The sequence below is a fragment of the Xiphophorus hellerii genome, chromosome 12 (genome assembly GCF_003331165.1).
Source record: "Xiphophorus hellerii strain 12219 chromosome 12, Xiphophorus_hellerii-4.1, whole genome shotgun sequence".
Taxonomy (NCBI): Eukaryota; Metazoa; Chordata; class Actinopteri; order Cyprinodontiformes; family Poeciliidae; genus Xiphophorus; species Xiphophorus hellerii.
Window position 1 is genome coordinate 5174325 of NC_045683.1, and position 27030 is coordinate 5201354.

Sequence of the window (27030 nt, forward strand, 5' to 3'; positions counted from 1 at the left end):
TGGATATTTTTATGTTCTTTCCTTTATGAAGTGTCCTTGTTGTACAACCCATAAAAAAATAAACCCTTTATTACTGCAAATTTGACTGCAGAAGCCATTTTGATTTTTGGACTCAGGTTGGCATGGAAACCTCCTGATTTAAAAGTTGTAACTTTGGCGTGTGTCTTATTTGACTCCATAAACTTTACTTTAGTTAAAAAGGCAGCTTAGACTCGCTTTGTGGTTGCGATGTCTGATTCTGTAAACTAAGTGATTAATACTGATTACACAATATTCAGTGTCGACAAATGTCAGTTACCAACAAAAACAAAAAGATACACCATCTGATCACAAATAAAAATTACTGATTAATCAACACACGTATATGTATTTATCTAATCTGCTATAATTTAATTTATGGCTGAATGTATTCACACAAAGAAGTAAACAATACCAACATTTTTAATTGTCTTGTACAGTGTATTATTATAATTATTATTGTTAAATTTGTTTTTATGTATATTGTTTTTAACACTTTTAAGAACTTCTTTGTGAATTTTTATGCCTGATGCTGCTGTTGTACTTGAGTTTTTTGGGAAAATAAAATCTGTTTCTATTGTATTATAAAAGAAAAAAAAAAACTCTGCCTAATGAACACTAAAAAAAACTGTAAAACAGCTGAAACACTGACTTCTTTTAAATCTCAACTGAAAACCCACCTGTTTAGAATTGTATTTGAAATGTAATCAATTACAAATTTATTGATGTAACTTGACTTAATGATTGATTCTATATTGCATTGTGATTCTGTGTTTGTAATGATGTAAAGCACTTTGAAATGCCTTGCTGCTGAAATGTGCTATACAAATAAAATTTGATTGATTGATTGATTGATTGATAATTACAACTTCAGATTGGCTGAAACAAATATTCATGTGTAGTGCTCAGATAAAAGTTAGCAGAATGAGCTAATTTTGCACATGTTTTATAGAAAAAACAGTGATTAATATTGTTAGATACTTAAAAGATATGTTACATTGAAATATAAATTATTTGACTTCTTTTAATTGTATGTTCAGTGAGATCCCTGAATTTTTTGAAGCCTCTAACGGTCCAACTAGTTACATTTACACAATTACATTTATCTGAGTCAGTTTTTTGAAAAAGATTTCTGGGTTTTACCACCCACTGAATGAAAAACAAAGACACAGACACACGTTTGCAGTTTATGTTAAAGTTTCATGAGTTTTTTTATTGAAAGATTTGGAGAAAAAATATTTTTTGCCTGATTTTGTTGATTTTCATTACTTATTTGAATTATTGTCATTTTTTGTCCTTAAAATACCAAAGTTTCCACTTAAGTTTATATTTTGGTCCATCTGATGATGAAATATTTTGATCTCATTACTTGAGTAAACTTTTCACCAAATACTTGAGTAATTTCTTGGATGGCTACATTTGTACTTTTACTCGAGTGAAAATATGCTGAAGTAGTGTTACTTTTACTTCAGTACAACATTTGGGTACTCTGCAACTTTACTTGACTGGCGTGACGTCACTCACACATCCGGCGTTTCGAATTCCGTGCTGAACGGAATGCAGCGATAAAAAAATAAAAATAAAGTAGAGATAGGAGTGCTGTTTGATTGTATGGTGCGACAGCCTGCCATACCCTGAACCAAGCGGGACTTAAAAGCGATATTGCAGAGCGCTTTTGTGAAACTAAAGGAAGAGGACGCTAGAGATGAGCATTAAGAAGGCAGGAGGGGCGAGAATTAGACGTGTCTTTCTCCGACGGGGTCCCGACTAAATGCTGGGGTCTTAGCAGCGACGAAGAGCCAGGCTTTGGGATTGGATAGCGACCATATAGCGTAACAGCACCCCCGCCCCCCATCATCATCTCCTCTGTTGAGAATTGCGTTAAAAAAGGAAAGGCCTGAGCTTTGTCAACATTACGGGATTAATATATTTTTTTATTTTGTCCCCCCCCCCTCCTTTAGATTAAGAGGAACGGTTGCAGGCTGGTGTATGTGTTTAGAATGGGACACGCTGAAGGTATTTGCATCTTTATTTCTCTGTTTTACCCGCATCTTTCGGCTCGGGATCAAAATCTGTGCTGCCCCTTTGCTCTTTCTCCGGAGCGACAAGCGTGTTTGTCGTGTCTGCGCCGTAGTTAGCCGTCCCCTCGCCTCCTCACGGGCGGGTATCGCTTGTTTCGGACACATTTTTCGCTCCGAAACGCCAGTGATGGAGGTTTAATCACGGCAGACAATTTGATTTAAAGGGGCACAGGCAGCCATATTAGGAGTGCAGCGTTAGCCAACATTAGCATCTCCTTTCATCTTTCCCATGTTTGCCCCGCATTACTGAACAACAGGAGACGCCTAGCTGTGTGTGTCTGAATATTAAAAGGCATTTATTGGTTTCATGTTGTGATTTTCATCTCTATAAACCCCCAACATCTTCATATTTTGATCCATTTGATGCCCGGTAGCTTGATGCTAACATCGCAGGCAGCTAAAACATCATTCAGTGAAATATGTGTATTTTTTCTGAGTGCGCAGTCGTTTTGTGATGAAACCAACACATTTATTGCCAGCTGTTATGATTCACTGCGTCGTTTGTGAGCGAAATGAATCCCCTGAATTGATGTTGGTGGCTTTTGACCGCTAATCGACACCGTATGGATGTTTACATTATTTACCTTTCGGTTGCTGAGGAGCCTGTGTGTGCGTCCACACGTCAAGTCACATTGAGTGGATCAGTCCATTTCACTTCACACTTTTAAACCCGATTAATCGATCATCACAGATATTAGATGTGTTAAAGCAGCTGCCGTGAGAAAGCTCTTTGTTTTGTTTGTGAAAGCTGGTATCCATGTGTTTGTGTTGATGGGATTAAATGCACAAAAACAAAAGCCTGCAAAAGCCCCCAATGATCAGTGCATTAAACCTAAAACTAGACTAAATGTTTAATGTAAAAATGTAATGTTGGATGACAGGATTAACCATATAATATCTGTAAGTATCTAGCATGCAAGCTTCAAAATTCACCTGCCTTTTTTAAAATTAGAGTTCAGGTTCTTACTAGAAATGATCTGATCTGTTTTTTTCTGGTTAATACCGATTCCTGGTTTTCTTTGAGATCTAGCAATTTCATTTAATCAGAAATTGGTAAAGTACCCAAACATTGTTCACTACTTCAACATAATTTTACTCAAGTGAAAGTAACAGTAAAGAAATTACTCAAAATATTTTGTAAAATGCTACTTCATTAGTGAGTTCTTAATCATAAGATTTGATTTAATGGTTAGAATAAATGTCATCAGGCAGACAAAAATGGAAAGTTGTGTATAAATTCTGCTATTATAAAGACTAAAATAAATACAAATAGATGACATAGCTACAAAAAAGAAATCAAAGCAGAAGTACTACTTTCCAAATAATATTTTTCCAACATTAAGCTTATGAAACCAATACTTATATCAACACTTTCATTTATTTTGGTCAAAATATGCTTGCTCTTTATTTATTTTCCTCAAAATTACCCAAGTAATTGTAATTGAGACTGCATCTAGTTACTACCCACCTCTGCATTTAAGATTAGCTACTCTTTGTTGATCTGTGTTGCAAGGTTTTCCCCAGAAAACTTGCTAAGCCCGGTGGTTGGGGCACTCGGGGCGTCATTAATCTTGTGTTTTTGTTAAAAAATATTTACAATTGACAGGAAATTTGAAAATATCTCTTGATAATTATGTGTTATTGGAAGATTAATATCTGAACAGCAACTATAAAGTCTTAAAAAATGCAAACAGTTTTTAAAAACTTAAATAAATAAGCAGTGCTTAGCCTGGTGGGGGCACAAGTAAAGCCTGGTGGCCCACCAGGCTTATAATACACTGGGGGAAACTATGCCTGTTGGGGGAAATTACAGTTAACATAGCAACCCAATAAATAGAAACAAAAGAAAACAGACACAAAAGAGAAAGATGTGCTGCAGTTCTGTGTTTCTTTCTAGCATAAACCCAAACAAATTAGTAGATTGTCCATTTCTAAGGCATGTGTTACAAATGGGGTTTTTCACAATTTTAAACCATTGTTGTTGTTTCCAAGACAACTTTCATATACAAATGGGAGCTGTCTTCAAAAGGACATTTCCAATTAATTAATAACCCTCCAGGGATATGATGTGCGTCTGCTTTAATAGCTGATTATTTAAAGTAACTCGCCGTTTACTGTAGGTTAATGTGGTGACCGGACTCCACTTAACGTCCACCATCAGGTCACTCAGAGTCATTTCGGATTTCTCATGTTTTATGAGCTGAAATGAGGATTAAAACCAGAGTGAATGTGAGGAATACTGTATTTTCAGATGTCATAGCATTAAACTTGAGCATTTTAATGACTATTTATCTCCATAATTCATTTGAAGTACAAATTTTAAAAAAGAGTTTATTTACATGGGGGAAAAAATGGAAGTTGGAGGAGGTGAAATGGTGCAGCGAGTGTAGAAACTGGTGAAGGGCAGAATCTTCAGCCATTAATTTGAATGGAGACAAAAAATAAAATCCAGAAAAATCAATCAAATATCAATCAAGTTTGAAATTTAACAAATTAAAAACATATATATACAGCTCTGGAAAAAATGAAGAGCCCACTGCACTGAATCCCATAGAGAACCTCCTGGTTTTTCTATCAAATATTGATTTCTGAACTCTTCCTGAGTTAAAACATTAGTATTGTTGTTTCTAAATCAATATGAACTTGTTTTATTTGCATTATTTGAGGTCTGAACCACTGCATCTTTTTCTTTATTTTGACCATTTTTCATTTTCTGTAAATAAATACTAAATATTGGTTGGAATTTCAGAGGCATGTTGCTAATAGTTCATAGAATAAAAGAACAATGTTCATTTTACCCAAACTATACCTATAGAAAGTAAAATCAGAGAAACTGATTATTTTTAAGTGGTATCTTAATTTTTTTTTCAGAGCTCTATATGCTGTCATTTTTGCTGTCAGCTTGGTTGATATTTGGCAGATTTTTTTTAGCATTTTATTTTTGTGCCTTTATTAAAATGAACAGCCAGAAACTTGTCATTTAGTGATCAATTGAGCCACTTGTTATGTACTTTGTTCTAATTTAAAATCTAAGGCATTAATTTACTTTCTGGCTTTCTTTTTAATGTTCACTGGCGTTCAGGGCCTTCATAGCACCAATCAGGGGTTTTCTTCTGACTCGCATCTTCACAGATTCATATGTTTTGTCCTCAAAACATTAAAAAGAAAATGTGCTGAAAAACTTTAAAAAGGCAAGATTTTTTTCAATTTCATGTCTCAATTTTTAATAAAACTTAAAAGAAGACCATCTAAGTTGCTGCTGGTTTATTCTTTTAGGAGGAAAACAATAAGACTTAATAATTTTGATGCTTTTAAAGGGGCGATTTCATATAAAGTTGATGTTTTTGCACCTTACATTTACATTATAATGTTATTTCCTCATCAAAAACATACCTGGAGTGTTGCTCTGTATCTTTCGTGCATGTTTTAAAAATCCTTTAATCTCCATGGCAACCATTCAGCTGTGCAAAACGCCTGGGTGGACCTAGCTCTGCCTTCGAGATACAGCTCTTCCTCAGAGCTGCAGCTTCTTAGCTTCAGAGCTGAGTGACTCCTTCAGACTAGCCAGCAGCAATTAGCAAACATTTGGTGGAACTGCGCATCTGCTGCGCTCGATGTACAAGTTTCTTCTCATTGTAATGCTGGTAAAAACTTTGTTAAAGGGTTAATAGAGGAGTGATGTTGTGATGACTTCCTGAAGGCGGAGTTTTACAACGAGCAGGAGTTTTTAAAGAGACAGAGGCCCAATTTACAGGCGTTAAATTACCATATCAAATTTCCTTTAAGTCATATTTGATATATGTAGCCTTTTTATAACTACTGAAGGTGACATAGTTAATTACTTGTGGTATAAAATGACACTTTGTGCCTGGAGAACACATAAAACTGCCACTTTAATGAATACGGGAAACAAATCTGAACTGCTCAAGGGGAAACTTTTCTTCTCAGATTTCTGGCAGATAGATTTGTGCATCTCTGGTTCACATCTTTTCCGACTTCACATCCCAGTTGAACATGTTTTGGTTGCAAGTTGGAATACCAGTGGGATTTAGTGACTCTTGTGGCGCTAACTATGTTTAGAAGTACCAGCCAATGCTGACGTGTTCCTCTCCATTTTTTTTTTTTTTTTTTAATTTATTTCTACAGCTTAATGTTATCACCTGATAACAACTGACAACTGATACAGCACACTGTTTTCATCCAAGAAAAATTAGTTTATTACACATATATAGAATTACTAGAACATTTACAACTTCTGATAGAACAAGCGAAATGCATAAAAACAGTCATCCAAATAAAAATGTTAATGTTCCCAGTGATTCAGTTTAGTAGAAAAACGTTTGTGTTACATCCTGCAGTAATTTATGTAATAACTGATCTTGGACTGAGAACGCTGATTGTCCCTGCATTTTCTTCACCTTTTGACTCTACAGTCCCACTTACCTCAGCGTTTGTTATCACACATTCATTATTATATTTTTGTATTAACTTAGGCCCGTCATACATTTAAATATTGTTTTAATAAAGGAAACATTAAGAAATGATCAAAACTCATCAAGTGATATTTTTGAAGAATTGGTCAGTGATTCCACTTGGCTTGTATAATATCATTAATGGCTTTATGACATATTGACCCCAAATCATAGAATATTATGACATTTATGATAACATAATTGTTGAATAAACATTTTAATTTCTTTGGTAAATAAACAGGAACTTATTGAATGGAAACACTTTTTAACATGAGCATAAAACTTAAGTTTGGATTTGAATTTATTTCATTAGGGACAAATTAATTAATAATTAATTAATGCCAGATTTAAAAACAAAATAAATACAACACACCGCAAATTGCAAGAAATGATTAATAGTGGTACAAATGAATAATTATAAGAAACCAGCCACACCCATAAAACAATTTAAACATTTCTTAATTCAAACATGTTTTGAATCGAGTATCTGAACTCTGATACTTCCTTAATTTCCTTTTGATTAAGATACATTTTCAACTCTTTCTGTTTATGTATAATTTAATGTTGGGAAATTCTCCTGCTGCCATAAAGACTTTTTGAGTTAATTTTCTGCAACCTCTTAATGCTGTGAGATAAATTACTGTATCATCTGGATACAGTTGGCATCTTTGCAGATTTTAGGTAAATACCTGTTATTTACCTAAATATATTCTGAGTGCAGACACTAAATAAGCAAGTTGTTCAGTGAAGTTTGCAGCTGGGTTCTGTCAGGCTACGTGCGGCCATATTGGATACTAAACATAGGTCTGATCGGCAACCATTATCAAAGTCACAATTCCGACTTCTTGCTGTATTTCTAACTAAATCACATTTCTGAGTACAAATGGAGTGCACCACATCACATCAAAGGTCATTTTGTTTAAATTTCTTGCCGTCTTTATCATTGTAACACCTACAGCCGCACATTATAGTGAATCATATTTGCGACTGTCATTGCAATCAGCTGCTCAGGATCAATATTTAGTTGGCTGATAGGTTTAAAGTGTTGTTCCTGTTCTGCATTTCAGTGCTTACAGATTTTAGTGACTGAGAAAGTTCAGAGTGAGAGGTAGTGTCTAAATATTCAATAATAATATCACAAATGCATGTTTTCCTAATAACATCCACTGATTATTTTTTTGCATTTTGTGGCGGTTTTATAGTTTTATCAGTGTACTTTTGCATTTATACACATGAAAACGCTCATTACTTCTTCATCAACGTGAGATAATGTCAGAAAATCCAATAATTATTTGATTCAGTCTTTGAACACAAGCCATTCAATCAAGTATAGTTGGAAATAGCTTTTGACGAGTTTAATCTAATGCTTCAAAATCACTTCAACTGTTCCAGTTCTCAGAAAACCAGCGGTAATTCGTTGTCCTCGGGGATAAACTGTTGTTAGGGTCACAAGCCAATTACTGTGTATTTCTCTACATTTTATTCATTCCAAGCCAAAAGAATAATGGTACATCTTGGCTTTGCACGTTGTTGTGTGTTCAACTAATTTGATCAAATGTAAACCATTAGAGGTGCAATTCTATCGCCTTTTCATCATCAGTCAGAATATTGAGTTTCAAAGATGTTCCTGTTGGTTTTATCCAACGTTAAACTCATTATTTCTGAATTTTGAGTGCAAATGAAAACCATTATAAAACTTTTTCACCTCCACCATTTGGGGAATAATCTAATACTTTAGATTATATTAATTCAGTAGCTTCTGAATAATTTATTGGATAAATGGCACAATAAATGGTGCGACTAGAGCGGCAGTGATCAGACTTTTACAGGCTGATATTAATAACTGTATCATAAACTGGCATGACCATTTCAATCTTTTCAGTAAAACATCCTGAAACACCTTGTGAGATTTGCTGTCACCAGTGCTAAAAATATGCTTCCTGTATGGGCAGCGAGCATCTACTGAACAGACCAAATGTATTCTTTCAAAGCAGAATTTTCATATTTCAAAATATATTGTATAACATATTGCACCCAAGCAGTCTTTTCCGACTGGGATTGTGGGACTCCTCCTTCAAAAACATAGAGATTTGAAGAAATTGCTGTGTGCATTAAAGTTTATCTTTCTAGATAACGAGATGTTTGGTAACTTGAAGTAAAATGTGCACAAAAGAATCTCTTCTTTGTCTCTGCAGAATAAGTGGGAGACTTTCAGCTTTGATGCTTTAAACAAGGAGGAAACAGATTCATTTTAATTTGACCTGCTGATCATGCATCAGAACCAATCAAGGCAAAGCTGGAACATTTCAGTAGCTGCTTGGCTGGTTTAACTGTTTCTCTGCTTTCAGGCCAGAGCTGCACAAAATATTGAATCTCAATTACTGGAATATCAATATGTGCAAAATTAAAATTGCCAAGGACTTAGTAGGTGAAATATTTGATCTGATATGATAATATTCCATGATCATGGAATCTCTAAAAAACGGAGAGACTGATGTAATTTGGCATACAGATAAAAAACGGCTTTGATTTGATTGATACAATAATATTTAAGCACACAACTCTTATAATAAAGGGTTTATTTTACCAGATTTATGCTATAGAAAAGATTTCTTTTTCCCTCCAAGTTGAAAAATTTTATAAGATCTGGACCAAATGGACTGAGTATGTAAAACCGATTGGATCTGACTTCATTTGATTGTTCTTGTGAATTATGTGCCCTGCCCTTTTATGTTCTTGTGGTTTTTATTGCTCGAGGTGGTGCAATCCCCATTATTGTTCAATTCTGTTCATTTTTGTTATTGTTCACAACTAAAATTAGTTATAGTCTGTAAAAGAAAATAGCAGAACAGCAGTATGGACAAAATCACTTGGACTCTCCGCTTATATCCTCATGTACGATCTTAAATGGGTAAAGCTGCAATTAACGAATGTGATGGAAATCTGTCTTTCTAAATAAAAAAAATTATTACAAAAAAAAAGGTTTTATTTGTGCGTTCCTTGGAAGCCAAAGGGCCACATAAATAGGTACGGCTGTCCCCCTGACCTCAAGTTTGACACATGCGCTCTAAAGGGTCATGTTGCTTTTTGTCATGTGCAGGACTGCAACTAATGGTTATTTTGTTAATTGATTATTCTGACAATTTAAAAAAATGGCACACTTTTCATCTTAACCACTTTATTCTATTTTATACCATATTGAAAAATGCATAAAATTGAATTAAATTCCTTTATAAAATAGAAAAATAAACATTTTATTGCCTGCAATGCAATAGCATAACATTCCTTAAATATAAATTGATGATTTGGAGCAAAAGATTTATCTGCAGCTAAGAACAATATTTCAAACACCAACATATGAAAAGTTTCATATGAACACTTTCTGCTCGACTAAAAATCCTTAAAATGAGGGGATAACTTATTGACTTTTATTTTTAGTCAACAGATCTTGCCATCTAAGATTTTCTTTTTCTTTTCTTTCTTATCTTTTTTTTCTTTTACAAAATTTGACTAGTAGTTCTAGGGAGAAAATTTATACAAATATTGAATGTACTTTTTTAAATATATATATTGAATACAATATGCAGCTCTGGAAAACATTAAGAGCCCACTGCACTGAACCCCATTGAAAACCTCCTGGTTATTCCACCAAATATTGATTTCTGAACTCTTACCAAGTTAAAACACTAGTATTATTGTTTCTAAATTAATATGAACTTGTTTTCTTTGCATTATTTGAGGTCTGAAAGCACTGAGTATATTTTTTTTTAACCATTTCATTTTCTGCAAATAAAAACAAAATTTTTGCCTGGAATTTCAGAGACATTTTGTCAGTAGTTCATAGAATAAAAAACAAAGTTTGTTTTACTCAAACATAGACCTATAGATAGTAAAATAAGGGAAACTGATCATTTTAAGTGATTTCTTAATTTTTTTCAGAGCTGTATGTATGGTTTTTGTAGAGTTTTGGCTTTATTACTGGTCTACCTGTATTGTTTCAGCAAATTGACTTTTAGAGTCTGTATTAGCGATGAATTGATTACTAAATTAGTTGACGATTATTTTAATAATTGATTCATTAATCTGATTAATTGCTTCAGCTCTGGTCTTGTGCAGGTTGTAGTTAACAAAACAGAAGAATATGGAATAAAGATCTTTCATTGTGTTTAAAATATTGATGTTTAATGTGTTTTACGATGCATTTAAAGCTCTCTGTGATTTTAGTTGTTTAAGAGACGAATTAGAGCCTTAAAGTTTCCCCGTCTTTGTCTCCAGGTCCAGTCAAAGAAAAAGACAGTTAAGGATGCAGGAGCCCAACAATGGATTTCTCCTTCTCTTTCATGCAAGGGATCATGGGAAATACAATTCAGCAACCCCCTCAGCTCATTGACTCAGCCAACATCAGACAGGACGGCTCCTGCGACACCGGCAGTGACCCGGGTGAGGATAGCGGTCCCTCTTACGATGCTGCCCTGGATGCAGAGTTCTCTTACCCGCCGTCAGCCTCGGAGGACATGCCGCAGGTCCCTAACGGCTACCCCCCGGGTCTGGGCCTGTACGAGCCCCAGGCCAAGTTCTCCATGTACTCGCAGTTCCCCAACGGCTCGGCTAATGGCTATGGCGCCATACGGAGCTACGGGGACCACGGCCTCCTGCCGGGGGAGGGAACTGTCCTGAGAGGACCCGGCCTCCATGAGAGACCTCTGTCCCCCGTGTCTCCGCCGCTGTCGGTACATCACCCGCACCTCCACCACCCCCATCTCCATCACCACCACCACACACACCCCTTCCACTCGAACCCGTCCCACATACAGACCCACTCGCACCCGCACAGCCCCCCGCCGCCGCCGCTGCCACTGCCCGCCCAGCACCAGCTGTCCCAGACGCCTCACATCATGAGCCACAACCTGCCGCCGCCGCCCCCTTTACACCTGCCTTCCTCCAGCCCCCCGCCCTCCCTGGTGGACAGCACCCCGTCTTCTCAGCCCGCACTCGCTCCATCCAACACCCCCGGCGGCGTGCTGAAGAAAACCAGCTCTCCAGAGATCAAGCTGAAGATCATAAAGACGTATCAGAACGGAAAGGAGTTGTTTGAGTCTGCGCTGTGTGGGGATCTGCTGCAGGAGCTGCAGGTAACTGGTCAAACTCAGGGTGTATACACGACGCACTGCTCTGTAATTTCACATGTCTCATTCCTAAGGTACATATTATTCTTTTAGAAAATAAATGTAAACTTCTTTAGGACAACTTGTATAAAAATTACATTTTATAGTTATATTTCTTTCCAGTATAAAAATAATGCACCATAACTCAGTGTTGCCTCTCCCCGACCTCAGACTGGCCATTATCAAGGTTTTACACAAGTAAATAAACATCATTACTTGAAATTAGGGTCAAAGAAAAACTAGTTTTTAATATTTAATATGTCAGGATGCAGGAAGAAAATATAAAAAAATTAATTTCTAAATGGTGAAAGGAATATACTCATGGAAAACATAATGTACGATTCTCCAGATGGTCCTAAAGCAGTGGATGTCTAAACGTGTCCAGACTAAAGTTGAGATTAGATTTTAGTATTTAGTGCCAGTACCACCAGAAAGTACTGTCACCCACTTTTTTCCATGTTTTGTGTTTTATCAGTGGTGTCCTTATTTGCTTTTTTAAATTATTTTTTATTAAAAATGAAGAATTGAGGATTTCCTTTAGCCAAAAGTATTTCAACAAAATATTCAGCAACGGGTGTGAATACTTGGGATATTTACCGATTATGTTTATCTTTTTGTATAAATTTTGTATCCATTTACCAAAATGTGTCTGAAAATGTGTATTTCATTGTATCATTATGGGCTATTTTGCGTAGATGTTTCAAAAGAAAATAAGAATTTGCAGTTTAACAATGTGAGGAAAAATGTAATACTTTCAGGTCTCTACAAATATTAAAAGTAACTAAATGAAAACAACAGGCGCAACATTGTCTTAATAACTTTTTGCGGTCCTTTAGAAGGAGTCTCAGAAGAACGAAGCGACTCAAGTGCAGCGCAGACACGAGAGAAAGAAGGAGAAGAGGAAAAAGAGCGCGAGGTTGCAGCTTCAGGCTCAGCAGAGTGTGGAGCGGAGCCAAGAGCAAACCGCTTCCACGGCCCAGACAGAGGAGTCCATCCAGCCGCAGTCAAGAGAACCGCCGCCGAGCGACCCGCCGCCGGCCCAGACGGAGAAAACTCAGAGGACTGTCATCAAAACTGAACCAAAAACACAGAAGGCAAAGAGCAAAGCAGCTTAGCACCTTCAATTCAAGTCACTGTGGGATCTTAAAACTAGACCAGTAACGACTGAATCTTCATCTTTAGATTCCTAAAGTCCATCATCCGTCGGTGATCCAGGAGACGGGGTTCTGTAAGGAGTTTGTGATCGGAGATCTGGTGTGGTCCAAGGTGGGCACCTATCCCTGGTGGCCCTGCATGGTCTCCTCCGACCCACAGATGAAGGTCCACACTCGCATCAACACCAGAGGTAAGAGCCGTTAAGTACGGCTGCACCGATCTTTAGAAATCCTCACCTGCCGATTCCGATTTTGGCGGATACTGCTTTTTTTTGTCTTAAATGTTGCTAAATATAACAAGAAAGTGGCTGAGTTATTGACTATTGTTAGCTGCGAACGTGAAGATGTGGCCTGGTGGGCCAGTCTGTCAGTCAAACTTCTCTTATGGGAGAGCAGAAGAGGACAGTAGTTTATTTATTTATTTAAAAAAAAAAATTTTTAGACATTTGCTGAGGTAGATAAGATCGATAGATTAGATCGGCTTCACATTTAAATATCAGCAGATATTGGCACACCTCTAATTACAAGAATTTTGACCAAATCTCTCTTGTGACCGTGTGATCTTGTAACTCCTCTTGTTAACAGGACACAGGGAGTATCACGTCCAGTTCTTTGGCAGCGTCGCTGAGCGAGCATGGATCCACGAGAAGAGGATAGTCACGTACCAGGGGAAGAAGCAGTTTGACGAGCTCCAGGCAGAGACGCTGCGCAAAGCCACAAACCCTGTAGAGAGACAGAAAGTATGTACAGATATTATGTCTAAAAAATGCAGTATTATCTGATATAATAAAAAAGGTTTCAAAGAGGAAGCATTGAAAAAAGACGGGAAACCAGATGTTGGATACTTTTGGTTACAAAGGCATTCAAAGGCGTGACTAGCAGCAACTTATTTGGATTTAAAGTGACATTAGACCCTAAACAGCTCATTCTGTTTTGTGTAGCCCATAGACTTATCCTGTTTAAGGAAGCATAATAGATCACTTTTAACGTGATAAATTTCCAGAAAATAATGATTATTATTCAAAAAATCCTTCATGTTTTATCTTTCTCCAGCTTTTGAAGCCCATCCCTCAGAGGGAGCGGACTCAGTGGGAAGTAGGCGTTGGCCATGCTGAGGACGCCTTTCTCATGACGCGCCAGGAACGGATCGACAACTACACCTTTATCTACGTCGACCCGGACCCCGAAGACGCGCCACCTACCAAGAAACCCAGCATCCGGGCTGAAAAACGGAGCCGGCGCTCCAGCGGCTCGGTCGGAAAGAAGGAGGATGTCGGTGTGAAGTCGCCCGACAGAGAGCAGCCGCCGCGGAGGCAGCTGCCGCGCCGGCAGTGCAGCATTTCCAACACGGAGGACAGCTCGAACTCGCAGCCCGCCGAGGAAGAGAAGAACCAGAAGGAAGAACAGCAGAAGAAGAGTTCACCGCTGCAGAACGCCGGCTCTAATGCAAAGCAGGACTCGCCTCCGCCGGTGGTCAGGCCGTGGAAAACGGCAGCAGCGAGGAAGCTGCTGCCTCTCTCCATCACCATGAAGAGGCTGAACGTGGAGATCACCAAGTGCGACTGGCCTCTCCTGCAGAAAAACATCACGCCGTCCCCAAAGAAGGACAGAGAAGAAGAGAAGAAGGAGAGGGTGGAGAGAGAGGCCCGGCAGCCCGACCTGGGGTACTGCTCGCCTGACGTAGGTCTAACCAGGTGCAGATGGATGGAAGGACGGTGGCGCTGTCCTGTGAGGTCTGATCTGAGTGTTTCCTTCAGCAGGACAGCAGAGCCAAACCTGAGCCCAGTCCAGAGGAGGAGGAAGAAGAGGGCGACGAAGGTGAGGAAGAGAGCGACGAGAGAAGAGGCTCTCCGGCCAGCAGGAGGAGCGAGTCAGCGAATCGACAAAACTCTTCCCCTGGATCGCCCAGCAGCAGTCCGCAAGGCGAGGAAACGAATCAGAGCATCAGCTGTGTTTGTTAGCTCTCCTGTAAAAAGCCTGAAAAGAAATCAGTTTTTTAATAAAACAGCAAGACGTCACTGAGCCTGTCACAGTAACAAATGTTGCTGGATGATAAATTGTCCCAGACGTTATTGTGATAAACCATAGTATTGTTGTTTAGAGACTAAGTAGCATAATAATTTAGAAACACAAAGATCAATAAACTTTAAATTCTAACAAACATTCAACACTGGAGCTGGAAGACATTTTAAATATCGAAAATAAATCAACAAAACAACGGAAAGAAGAAATAAAATTAATTCTGAAGTCTCTGGTCACTTCAGAATTTGAGACCAATTCACCAGACTGAGGAGTTTTATCATCCAGCTTTTGGCAGAAAAAGAGAAAAACCAAAATAAATAATGCAAATGGAAATTATTGAGCTTGCTTTGATTTATCATGTGATTAATTTATTTATTGCTTATCACGACAGGTCTAAATGTCGCACTGAATAAATTCCAATCTTTAATTTTACCAGCTTTATTCACTGGGAGGAAACAATCAAAAGTATTGGTGCCCCTAACAACCACTTCAAAATAAACGTAACCACAGGATATTGACTTGGTGGCGGTTTGGTATAATACACTGTGGGAAACCCTGAATATTACACAATAAAGTTGTACGAAATAATACTAAATTCACAATATTTCAAAAATAAAGCTATAATAATATGTGGAGAAAGTCATATTATTAGCAGAATGAATCCCTAATAATATGGAAATACTCATAATATTAGTAGAATGAACATTTTTGCAAAAATCAAGCTACTTTACTGCATATTGCATGTTTATCTTCTTGTTTTATGCCACAGAATAAAACATGTAGAAAACCTATTGTAACAGGTTTTTGAAAACCTGTGGAGGGATAGACTTATTTTTTTATTTAACTTTTATTTGACCAGTTGGGTTAAGAACAAATTCTAATTTACAATAATGACCTGGCTGAAAAGAAGTGACGTTTTAGAGCAATGTTTCTCAACCCTTTTTTGGGCCAGCGCCCCCCTGTCCATTATCCAGGTCCATTATCCGCCCCATCAAAGAAATTGTAGTCTACTTTGCACTGAATATTATTTTCTTATTAACATTACTGTCACCATTGTTGATGTTTTGATTTTTAAGCTTATTTTTGTATCTATCATAAAAAAATATTTGCCCAGAGAACAAAACAGCCACGTGAATAGAAATTATTTTTACAGGCGTCTACAAAAATGCAATGAAAGGACATTCAAGTTAAACTCAACAGGCCTAACAGCAGCCAATCAGAGAGGAAAAATATTCTTGTTCTGTGCAACTTTCTGATGTTAGTTGCTAAATCTTGCACAAAGTGACCAGATAAAAGATGTACAACAACGCCAGTTTAAACTTTAAACTATTTGCAAAAAAAACAAAACAGTGCTCTGCAACATTAAAACATGGATAGAACTGCAACTATATCAATCATAGCTCTTCTTCTCTTCAGTGTTACTGTGAGTTTCTGGTGGTGCAACTCTGTGCTGCCTTCAAGAGAATGGGACATATCATCTATAAAATTTCACCCACATGGCATTTACTGTGCAAACCAGACCTTTCAGTGGAAAAACTAAAGTTCCAGATCCTTTTAATGCCGTACAAATATGGGATAGGAACATGGATTATATCTTTATATAGATCTGTCTATTGATTTATAGATTAATAGTTTTACAGAAATTACAAAGAACAAAGCTGGTTCTTAATCAAATCCTAATGAGTCAAATTGAAAGTGTCATGGAATCATCAGCCTCATGACATTAACACCGACATGAAAAGTAATATTGATAAAATAAGTATATCAAATCCAATTAAAAACATAAATATGTGATAAGTTCTTTACTGTCTATAAGGTATATTTCTTTTTGGTACTAGATGTGGTCTCAACAAACTCATGGCACTTCAACAATATTATCTTACCTTTTATCTGAAAACAGTGTCTGTTCTTGTCATCCAGTCCGCTGTACTAATTATTGCTCAAAACGTTTTGCCATACAAGTTTATTCCTCTTTATTTAATTTAGTTTTTTAGTTTATTCTTGCATTTTGTTATTCATTCATTTCCATTTAGTTTTCTTTGATTAGTATTATCCTCTCTTGGTTTATTGTTATGTTCTCTTTAGTTTCTTTCTCTTTATTTTTATTTTATTGTTTATTGACGCTCAACACCACCAGTAATCTTCACTCATCATGCTACTCACCTGCTGGGCCGCCTAATCATCATGTGTTTCACATCATGTGTTGATTTGCCACTCATTTTGATTTTTCACTGCTCAGTATCGGATTCTCTGTTTTTATGCCCTGATTCACATCTAGTTTGTTTCTACGTCCCGGTTCTCCGGTTTCTGAGTTTTCCACAATGTGCGCGTCGTTTGTTTTTGTTTTTTTTTTGGTTTTTTGGGGGGGGTGTGGAGCTGTCGGGAAGCGTATCGATTGAAAAAAAAGCAGACTGACGTAAGCTTTTTAAAACCACGGGAAAAAAATCCCGGTATTCTGATGATTGCAATTCAAAAGTGCTGTAGTACTGCCGTTTCATACCGGAGTACAACACCGATGTTAGCTGTATAAAATGAGCGCCGTCTATCGTGGTATCACCCATGGAAGGATTTTTTATTATTATTATTTAAATGGATTAATTTTTCAGAGGGATACACAGTGAGGGTATCGTGATTTTAGTCATTACATGTTTATAAGAGCGATATTCTGTTGTCCTTCCATGGAAGCGGGAAGCATCCAGGCGGAAAATAAAACACTTTTTTTAAATATAAGTTGCTGCTTTGACATGATCACAGCACTGCCAAAACATATGTACAAAACCCCTCAATAAAACATAAAATATTTGAAAATCAGACACCAGACAAATGAATCACAGCAACGTCATCAGCCGGTGAACGCTGAACTGATGCGGTGAAGCTGCGCCAAGAAGCTAACAAATACTGAAGAGAAGAAGAGCTACCATCGATACGTCGTAGCCAAGCATGTTTGAATGTTACACAATACAATTTTAGCAAGTTGCTCAAAGTCTGGAATGGTTTTATTGTGCATTTAAGAAGTAAAGTTTACCTTCGAGCAAACGCCCCCCTTTTGTAAACATTTCCGCTAGCGCCCCCTGCCGTCCTCTGAACGCGGTACCGCCCCCGTTGAGAAACGCTATTTTAGAGGAATAAAGCAAAAAGTAATAATTAAACCTCGCTCTCTCATTGTGCTCCAACCTTATTAAATGTTACGGACGATTAATTAAAGGTGAAAGGTTTGTAAAAGGTGCTGATAGAAGCTGTACCAGTAGGTGTGGCACTAGTGATTCTATTTTTTAATTAAATGCTAATTTGGGATATTTTTCTCCACTTAAAAGATGAACTCAAATTAAAGGTTGGACTTTTCTGCATTTCTTTAGGTAGAAAAGTTAATTTTAGGGCTTTCTGCTCATCTTTACCAGCAGTGCCAAAATAAACAGGATTTTTTCCCTTATATTTGTTCTCTGTGTGATACAAAGTGCAGGTTGCTTATTATTTATTTATTTTTGCTTTCAGGCTCTCAGGAGAGGAAGCCTCAGCGGCGGTCAGTCCGGAGCAGATCTGAGTCAGAGAGAGGCACCGATCCCATCCCGAAGAAGAAAACCAAAAAAGAACAGGTATGAGTCTGCCTCCGCTCACCTGCAGGGAAAATGCTGGAGATCTGGCTTCTCTCTCGTTATTTTACGCTGCACGATAAAACTGAAATAAATCATGAGCTCAGATTTCCACCACAGTGAACGTTTCAGATTAAATTGCTGCAGATTAGGGCTGGATGATGTAAAAATTAAATCCTGGATTTTATTTTTATGATTGATTCAGATTTTCATAGATTTTTTTTATTATTATTATTTTTATTTCTTTATTTTCTTCCTTTCTTATTTTTCTAAAAAAGACATAACTCCTGAAAATGTTTTTAAAAAGTGGCTTTTATTTCACTCATGAGATTTTGTTTTGTTTAATTACAAGAATAATACCATACAATTAGCAGAAAAAAAAGCAATTTTACCACAAAAAAATTGTTTTAATGAGAAAAAATATTTAATAAAGTTATCAGGATCTGATGTGATCCACTCAGTTTATTATTTATTACATTTGATATTTATTATGATTATTTCAAGGTTCTGCTACTGATGATGATTTGATGCCAATGTGTTTATAAGTATTTTTTTTTATCTATTATTTTTATTTTATTTTATATAATTTTTTGTGTAAGAATTGTAAAACTATTATAAAATTAAAATTTTATTGTGGTAAAGTTATGAATTTATTATTGTAATAAATAAAAAAATCATAGCCTGGCCTTAATATTTTTTTGTCGTGTTGTTTCCTTGAATTTAAAGTTTATTTAAATAGAATCTTGTGAAACAAGATGGCGGCCCCGGACACGCTGACATCACTCTGAACTATGGAAACCCGAGGAGTGGATCGGTGGAAAGATTTTCCAAAAATTAAATGTTCTACTCTGTTAATCAAAACAGTCAATTTAAGTTAAACAAATTGGAAAACACAGAGTTAATTAAAGTGTGAAATTTGTGTTTCTCAGGCTGAGATGGCTCCAGAAACCACGCTGAAGACTGGATCACAGAAAGGTATAAAATACTCAACACCTCCTCAAACCCAGCAACTATAAACTCCTTCATAACTTACATGAAATCCATGCCATCCTCCCGAAGGAGCCAGTGAGATCTCAGATGCGTGCAAACCGCTGAAGAAGAGAAGCAGAGCGTCAACGGACGTCGAAATGGCTTCGTCTCAGTACAGAGATACGTCTGATTCCGACTCCAGGGGTCTCAACGACCCACAGGTGGGCTTCAAATGAAACAACACACACAAAAATGAGAAGACACTGATGTAATAAAAGAAATAGCACATCCTGTCATTCCTGTATCATAAAAGACACAGAACCGACCGCATTCACATCAACATATAGCAGTATTTCTTAAAACTTGTTCAGACTGAGAATCACGTAACCCATTTAACAAAGACTCACGGACAACCTAGCTTGAAATCAACATCTTAATATATACAACCTGAAATTAAAATATTGGTCTCTTAACTAATGAGAAGGGTGGTGCTGTTTACATTTAAGGTGTTTTGAGTTATATACAGATTCAGTGTGTGGACTCTAAGCTTTCCAATTATGTCAAACACATGGAAATAAAAGAAGAAGTTGTTCTTTACTACAAATGTTGTGCACATTAACATCATTTTAGGGCTATTTGTAATTAAGAAGCGTAATAAAAGAAAAATAGACTTGAGTGGCTTTGGCAGAAACAAAAATCCTCTTCTGCACCATTAAACATAAAAATTATCCACCCATTTTCTATCCATCGTATTTATTTTCTGATTCAAATCCTTTTAAATAAAAAAACAAATTTTGTTTACGTGTGCTCAGAGCATTAAAAGCAGTCAAAGTCCTAAAAACTAAAACACAACTCTCACTATTGGTACGTGTTGAACTTTGAGGTAACACCACGGTACATGCAGTACCTCGCGGACCACTAGGGGGCGGCCACAAACCACAGTTTGAGAAAGATCGACCCCAAATCATTTGAGGCGGCATGACGGACGTCGGAAGTGAGGGACGGGAGTATACTGAACAAAGTTTTCCCAAGTTGTTTTGCCACTTTATTCATGGCTTCTACTCGTTCGAGTCAAGGTAATTTGTCTGTGAACGTAACATGCCTGATTGGGGCTCATAGACGGCGGTATTTACAAAAGTTGGAAATAGCTAGCTTAGAAACCGACCCGAACCTCCTCCCCGTCGCGTGTTGATCAAATTACCGACTGTGCCTGATTTCACACCACACGATTTATATCACTATATCATAAACAGTGTTTACTTTTACACCGGAGTAGCCTTAAAAACGCACAAAAGACGAGATGCTAGACAGTTTTTGCTGTTTTTTTTTTTTTTTTTTTACATACAATACATGCTACGCTACATGACGGTGCGGCATTGTTTCCATGGTTACGGTTAGACGCGTACCTTCTCCATAGTGCGATATTTGTTATCTTTCTAATCATACAGCGCCCTATGACAATTTCTTAAGTGAAATCAACTTAATAAAAGCGACATTAGGTGACAGACATCTGTTTTTAGACTAGCTTTAAAGGAGCGCATTGATTGTTTTGATGTCCGTCATGGCGGAGCGGAAGCAGTTCTGGAGAGCGGGACGTCACGTGCAAAGGGTCGATAGAGATGAATGCTTTATTGTCGAGAAGCTTTTTAAGATAAATTTAAACTGGTAAAGCTTTTCTAAGCACAGATTAAAGTAATCTCGTTCCTAATAATTCTCCAGGGATTATTTGGGAAGAGCCTGGACAGTCCAGCAGCGGCAGACGCTGACGCTTCTGACACTCAGTCTGTGGACTCCGGTTTGTCCCGTCAAGACAGCGGTACCGGACAGAGAGACACGGTGTGCCAGGTAAGGCTGGTCTCTGCTGGATTACAAGTTTTCAAACCGAAAATATTCACATCTTTTATTTTTTTTTATTATCTGTATTGATTCACAAGGAAGCAAGTTTTACAAAACATAACCTCACAATATCATAATGCCAATTTCAATATTTAAGAAGAAAAGAAAAATAGACCAGTCCATCGTAATAAATAAAACACCCTTTGCAAGTCTGTTTCTCAGAAAAAGATAACAATGTTTGAAATGCAACATAGAATAATGTTGCATTACTCTATGCAAATATTGGTACCATTAAATACCAATATTTAATGTAATTTTCTTTAACTTTAAATAAATGGTAAGAAATACAAACAAATGAATAAAAATACACAAACTAAAGACATATTAAATCATAATAAATGAAACCAAATCTCCTGAGCCTCACATAGTCTAATTTTGTCAACATAAATTAAATTGTTTGATCTTGTTCTTGATTGTCAACTAATTTAATAATCAATTAATTGTTAAGTGGAGTATACATACTCTGGAAAAGGCTATTTGATGACAGAACAATACACTTAAAGCAGTAATTAAGCCAAAACTATACATTTTACGTTTAAGATGAAAAATAAAAACATTTTTGTTATTTTTTACACATTACTCCTTTAGTAGCGTAGTTCTAGCTTCACCTGGTTCAAATTCTGTAAGAAAAAAAAAACTCCTATTACTTACCTTTCCCTATCCAATTATTAATCACTTAATCCAAAAAATAATCAACAGATCAGCCCTGTGCTGTATTGATGTCGAGCAGAAAGGGTTGAGCTTTTCACGTTGTTAGAAGTTTTGGTTTTTTTTTCATAGCAGAGGCATCGTTTGCTACAAATGATCAAGTATTCACTAAAGAAATACTATGTTATTATAGTTTAGGTATTAAAATGTTTATTTTTTCATTCAAAAAGGAATTAAATTACTTGCTTATATGCTTATTTTATGTATCAGACATACATTAAATGGTTAAATGAAAAATATGCAGAATTTACCTTTTTTAAAATCAGATTAATTAATAATTGTTGTTCTTTATGTATCTCAAAAAGAACAATCATATCATATAATATGCAGGAGTTAGTCATAAATGCTAGTTTTCATCTGTAGTCCCTCAAGCTAAGATCAATATAAGTACAATATATTACAATGCAATACAGACAACTTAACAAGCTTCTTCCAAATCATCAGAATAGTTCATTACAAACATATTCATTAGTTTCAGCCCAGTTACACAAATATTTCTAAAGACCTGCAGCTTTAACTGTGGCAAAAGCTTGTTCTGCAAAGTGTTTTATCTTAGATTTTTTTAGTATTACACTATTTTGTGTTAGATTAAAAGACAAAATCCCAGCAAAGTACTGAGTACTTTTGCAAGGCCCTGAGTCATTAGATGATGTGTGCGTTCTTTAGATCTGCGAGGCGTACGGGGAGGGTTTGGTCGTGTGTGAAGGTGATTGCAGCAGACAGTTCCACCTGGAGTGTCTCGGCCTGTCGTCTCCCCCGGAGGGCCGATTCACCTGCACTGAATGTAGAAATGGTGAGAGCAAAGACAGTTTCCCCCTAAATGTCCTGAGCTGAGTTCGTTTCTTTTGTTATGACTTTCTGCTGTTTTATTTTTCTCTCTTTTAGGCAATCATCCTTGTTTTAGCTGTAAATCAGTGGACCCGGAGGTGACTCGTTGTTCCATGTCTGGATGCGGATGCTTCTACCACGAGGACTGTGTCCGGAAGCTGCCAGGCGCCACCAGCGGTTCAGGTGGAGGGTTCTGCTGCCCGCAGCACAGCTGCTCCACTTGCTGTCTAGAGCGAGACCTGCAGCGAGCCAGCAAAGGTGAAGCAGGTTCTGCTTCATTTGTTTTCTGTTTTAAAGGTGACCCATTATGCTTCTTTGAACGGGTTGGAGTAGATCTATAGTTTATTTTTTGCACAAAATCATTCTTAGATAATGAGATTTTAGTCTGCTCAGTTCTGCCTATTTTGAGCTCTGTTAAGGTCTCTTGTCACTTTAAATCCAAATAAATTGCTGTTGGCCATGCCCCCTAACTCAACGTTTACTCTCACACATGAAAACAATCGTGCATCTTTGAAAAGTATTTGTAGCGCCTCCTGCACAACCAGCAAGAATGCAGCAAGTGACTTCTGGACAGTAATTCAACAACACACCACTTGTCTCTTCCAGTAGCCATTGTACAGGCCATACAACGGTAAAACTAGCTGACCAAACATGCTAAAGCTCTGACTAGGTTGCTAGGTAACTTGTTTGTGCTTGTCTGGGGTTGCTAGGTAGCGGCACATTTGTGATGATACATTCCAAAGGTTTTTGAAACGACAAATTTTTCAGACACTAAAAAATCTTTAGCTTATTGACAAAAAATGGCTGAGTGTTTTTTTTAAGTGCTTGGGTTGTGTTTAAGAAGCAGTAGAGACAAAAATGGAAGTTTAAGGTAAAATATGAATATTGCATAATTGGTATCCTTTAAGTTCCACTTTGAGTCTGGTTGCTGGAACTTTGCATTTACAAAGTGGGGAAAAGGTTGATTTGCTTTAGAAAAAGTTTATAAACAAATGAAATTACAAGGTAATTTAATAAAAAGGCAAGATCAATTTACTGGTGAATTGGTAAAATATTGGAAATAATTTGCTATAGAAAGAAATAAGAGTCTCTTAAAATAGTTTTGTTTGGAGCAGATAAACTTAGAGACACATCTAGAATTTTTAGTGATTCAAAAGATCCAGTTCTCTGGTTTAAATGAGGTGTACCTGGAAGACCATCGGGGACAGAGCTATTGCTATGTTCCTGGAAATGGATGATGATGATGCGTCATCATGCTGCAAATAAACCAAATGAAAAAAGGAAGAAATGGCCTTCATCTCACCCAAGGGGAGACCATCATCCTGTGACATTGCTGGTGCTATTTCTCTCTGACAATAGCTACAGTAAAGCTTGTATTCAAGCTACTTTGAAAAACAGATGGACAGTCTGTTTATTCAGACAGCTAGAAGGAAATGTATCAGAAACAGGTAGTGGCAGCATCATGCTGGATGCTTTTCTTCAGCAGGGACAAGAAAGACGATCAGGGGAAATGTAAAGATTTGTGTATTTAATGCTTATTTATTTTATACACAATCCTAGAAATCACTCTTAGCTCTTTTGGTTATTTGTTTAATTTTCAGTTTATTTTTAGCTGTAATTGGATCCAAAAAATAATTTAAATAACTGGATACCCAGAACAACAACAAAATAAAGATAAATATGTCTACTGAAATTAGATGGCCACGCATTCATTTATATATGCACAATTTATTAAATTGGAATAGTCATCAAAATGGCAATTTATGCAATATTTTAATCTTGAAGAACTCTTTTATTATATACTTAGTGCTGTTTTGCGCACAACAGCATAAAATAATAAGTTATTGAAAGCAAGCAAGGGGCGCTAACTCCCCTGGCTTGGGTAAGCGTAAAAGCAAGAGGAAAAACTTACAGCTCTGTTTTTTTCATAATGGTTTTTGTGTGCCACTCACTTCCTAATGCTGCCCTGGGCAACTGCCCATATTGCCCACATCAAAAAGGAGATTTTCAGTTACATTTCATTTGAATTCAGAAGGCAGCAGCATTTGTTGAGGCATTGACAAACAGAAAAACGTGGCAATTTTTCAGATTTAAAATGTTTAATGAGCTCTCTACCAATGAAGAGACTGTAAATACAAATTTTTCTTTCATTTTTTAATGCAACTCGAGTTGCTGTGCTGTGATTTGGCTAAAATCTTATTTGATAAACTCCTTCAAAGCATGCAGTAGCTATTCCTGTCACTTCAATTACAGTTTAAGTCCACAAAGGAATATGACCTACCTTCTTTTCTAGTTTATTTAAAGGCGACCTATTACACAAAATGCACCTTTTGTATGTTTCTTCTTATTCCCATTTGTGTCTTACTGCTTCAAAAAACAGCTCAAGCATTTAGAAAAACAAACATAAAACACCCAGCCGTTTCTGGCAACCAGTTAATGTTTTGTAGTATCTGGAAAATGAGCCGTTTCAAAAACTTCCTACTTGTTAAGTCACCTTTGGTGAGCACTGAGCCGTTACCTAGCAACCCCAGCTGACCTCCAGCACGTTTGATCAGCTGGCCTTACATCTGTATGACCTGTACAATAGCTGCTGGAAAAGACAAGTGTTTTATTGCTGACTTACCATCCAGAACCACTTGCTGCATTCTTATTGATTGTACAGGAGGCTCCACTTCTGCTTTTCAAACATGTACATTTGTATAATTGCTTATCTATTTGTAGCTATTTTCCCGTGCGAATGCAAGCACATTTTGCTCTTAGTCCTATCCTAACCTATTCAAGGAAGTGTAATAGGTCACCTTTAAAATAAAGTCAACATTGAAGGAAAGTTTTCTGCTCTGTACTTAACCTGTGATGATAAAGGTATGGTTCGTTTTGCAGGCCGTCTGATTCGTTGTATCCGCTGCCCGTTGGCTTATCACCCCAGCGACGGCTGCCTGGCCGCCGGCAGCGTCATCCTCACCCATCACATCATGATCTGCAGCAACCACGGCAGCGCCAAGAAGAACGGCCTCCTCTCGTCCCCCGTCAACGTCGGCTGGTGCTTTCTGTGTGCCAGAGGTAAGCCTTCACCACTGGACGCTCCGCCATCTTGACTTCATCACTGCTTAGTGTTTTGGCTTCAGCCCAGAGTTAGCCTCTCATGGGTTAAAAGTTACATTTGATATTTTAATGTGTAGATATTTTGATTTGTGTTTCATGTTTAGGGATTTTGTTCATGAAAACTTGTGCTGTGTTTGTTTTTTCCATCGTAATATTAATAACCCCAGGCTTTCACACTGCACTCCACTTGAATTAGGCAGTAAACAGGTTTTCCAATCAGCCAATTAGGCCCAACACTTAGCGCTGAGTTGAGTGCACTGTTTGGCCTCTTTTACGTCGGGACAAACTTTTTTTGTTTACTACTTCTGAATGTGTGTGAGGCTGTGCTTGTGTGTGTGTGTGTGTGTGTGTGTGTGTGTTTCTTTCTGTGTGAAATTTGGGTAATTTTCGAGTTTGACTGCGGCTCACCCCCCGTCTCTTCCTGTGTGTCTTGTGTAGGGCTGTTAGTGCAAGACCTTACTGACACCATATTAAGTTCATATGCCTATAAGTCCCACTACCTTCTGACTGAGTCAAATCGTGCTGAGTTGAAATTACCTATGATTCCCTCTCCTTCGTCAGCTACCAAAAAGAATGTTGGGAAAGGTAACTGAACAGTTTTTCTCTTTCTCCTTGTCCCCCCCTCCTCCCTTGGTCCGTGTTTGTGTTGTGCCTGCTCCCGTTCTGATTCAGTTTCCCCCTTTTTGCATACGTCTTTCATTTCAAAGCCTTCAGGTGCAGAGTTAATTAACTGATTACACATGCAGTTCATTTCAATGCAGAGTGACGCAAAGGAGCCTCAGCCCAGTTCCAGATAAAAGCAGGCCTCATGCAAGAATAGTTTTTTTTGTTGTTTTTTTTTTGGTTGTGCCTGAATGTGAAGTTTAGCAGACAATGATGATTTATAGCAGGTTATTCTACAAACACGACATGAGCTAAATGTAGCGGGATCAGTTCAATTCTGGTGAGTATGGAGGAGAATTAGGGCTACTGTGGGAAAAGAAATCTGATTTTAATATCAGAAGTGAGTTTAAAAAAAAAAATCT

At 37.3% G+C, this 27030-nt stretch overlaps 1 protein-coding gene across 4 annotated transcripts in view; it reads left to right on the forward strand.

Annotated features, from left to right (window-relative positions):
• The first annotated feature begins 1647 nt into the window (after positions 1-1647).
• nsd3 (nuclear receptor binding SET domain protein 3) overlaps positions 1648-27030 on the forward strand; it is a 39589-nt gene continuing 14206 nt past the window's right edge. The window contains exons 1-15 of one of the 4 annotated variants that reach the window (XM_032578528.1): positions 1648-2034; positions 10847-11703; positions 12576-12830; positions 12919-13081; positions 13476-13630; positions 13944-14570; positions 14651-14813; positions 18405-18505; positions 19432-19477; positions 19562-19692; positions 21191-21316; positions 22742-22868; positions 22961-23161; positions 25784-25963; positions 26444-26590. In XM_032578528.1, the coding sequence (XP_032434419.1) occupies positions 10891-11703; positions 12576-12830; positions 12919-13081; positions 13476-13630; positions 13944-14570; positions 14651-14813; positions 18405-18505; positions 19432-19477; positions 19562-19692; positions 21191-21316; positions 22742-22868; positions 22961-23161; positions 25784-25963; positions 26444-26590 (3235 nt within the window). In that variant the 5' untranslated portion in view covers positions 1648-2034; positions 10847-10890. Of the gene's footprint in view, positions 2035-10846; positions 11704-12572; positions 12831-12918; positions 13082-13475; positions 13631-13943; positions 14571-14650; positions 14814-18404; positions 18506-19431; positions 19478-19561; positions 19693-21190; positions 21317-22741; positions 22869-22960; positions 23162-25783; positions 25964-26443; positions 26591-27030 lie in introns of all 4 variants that reach the window. The other 3 variants (XM_032578527.1, XM_032578529.1, XM_032578530.1) reach the window with 3 other exon arrangements.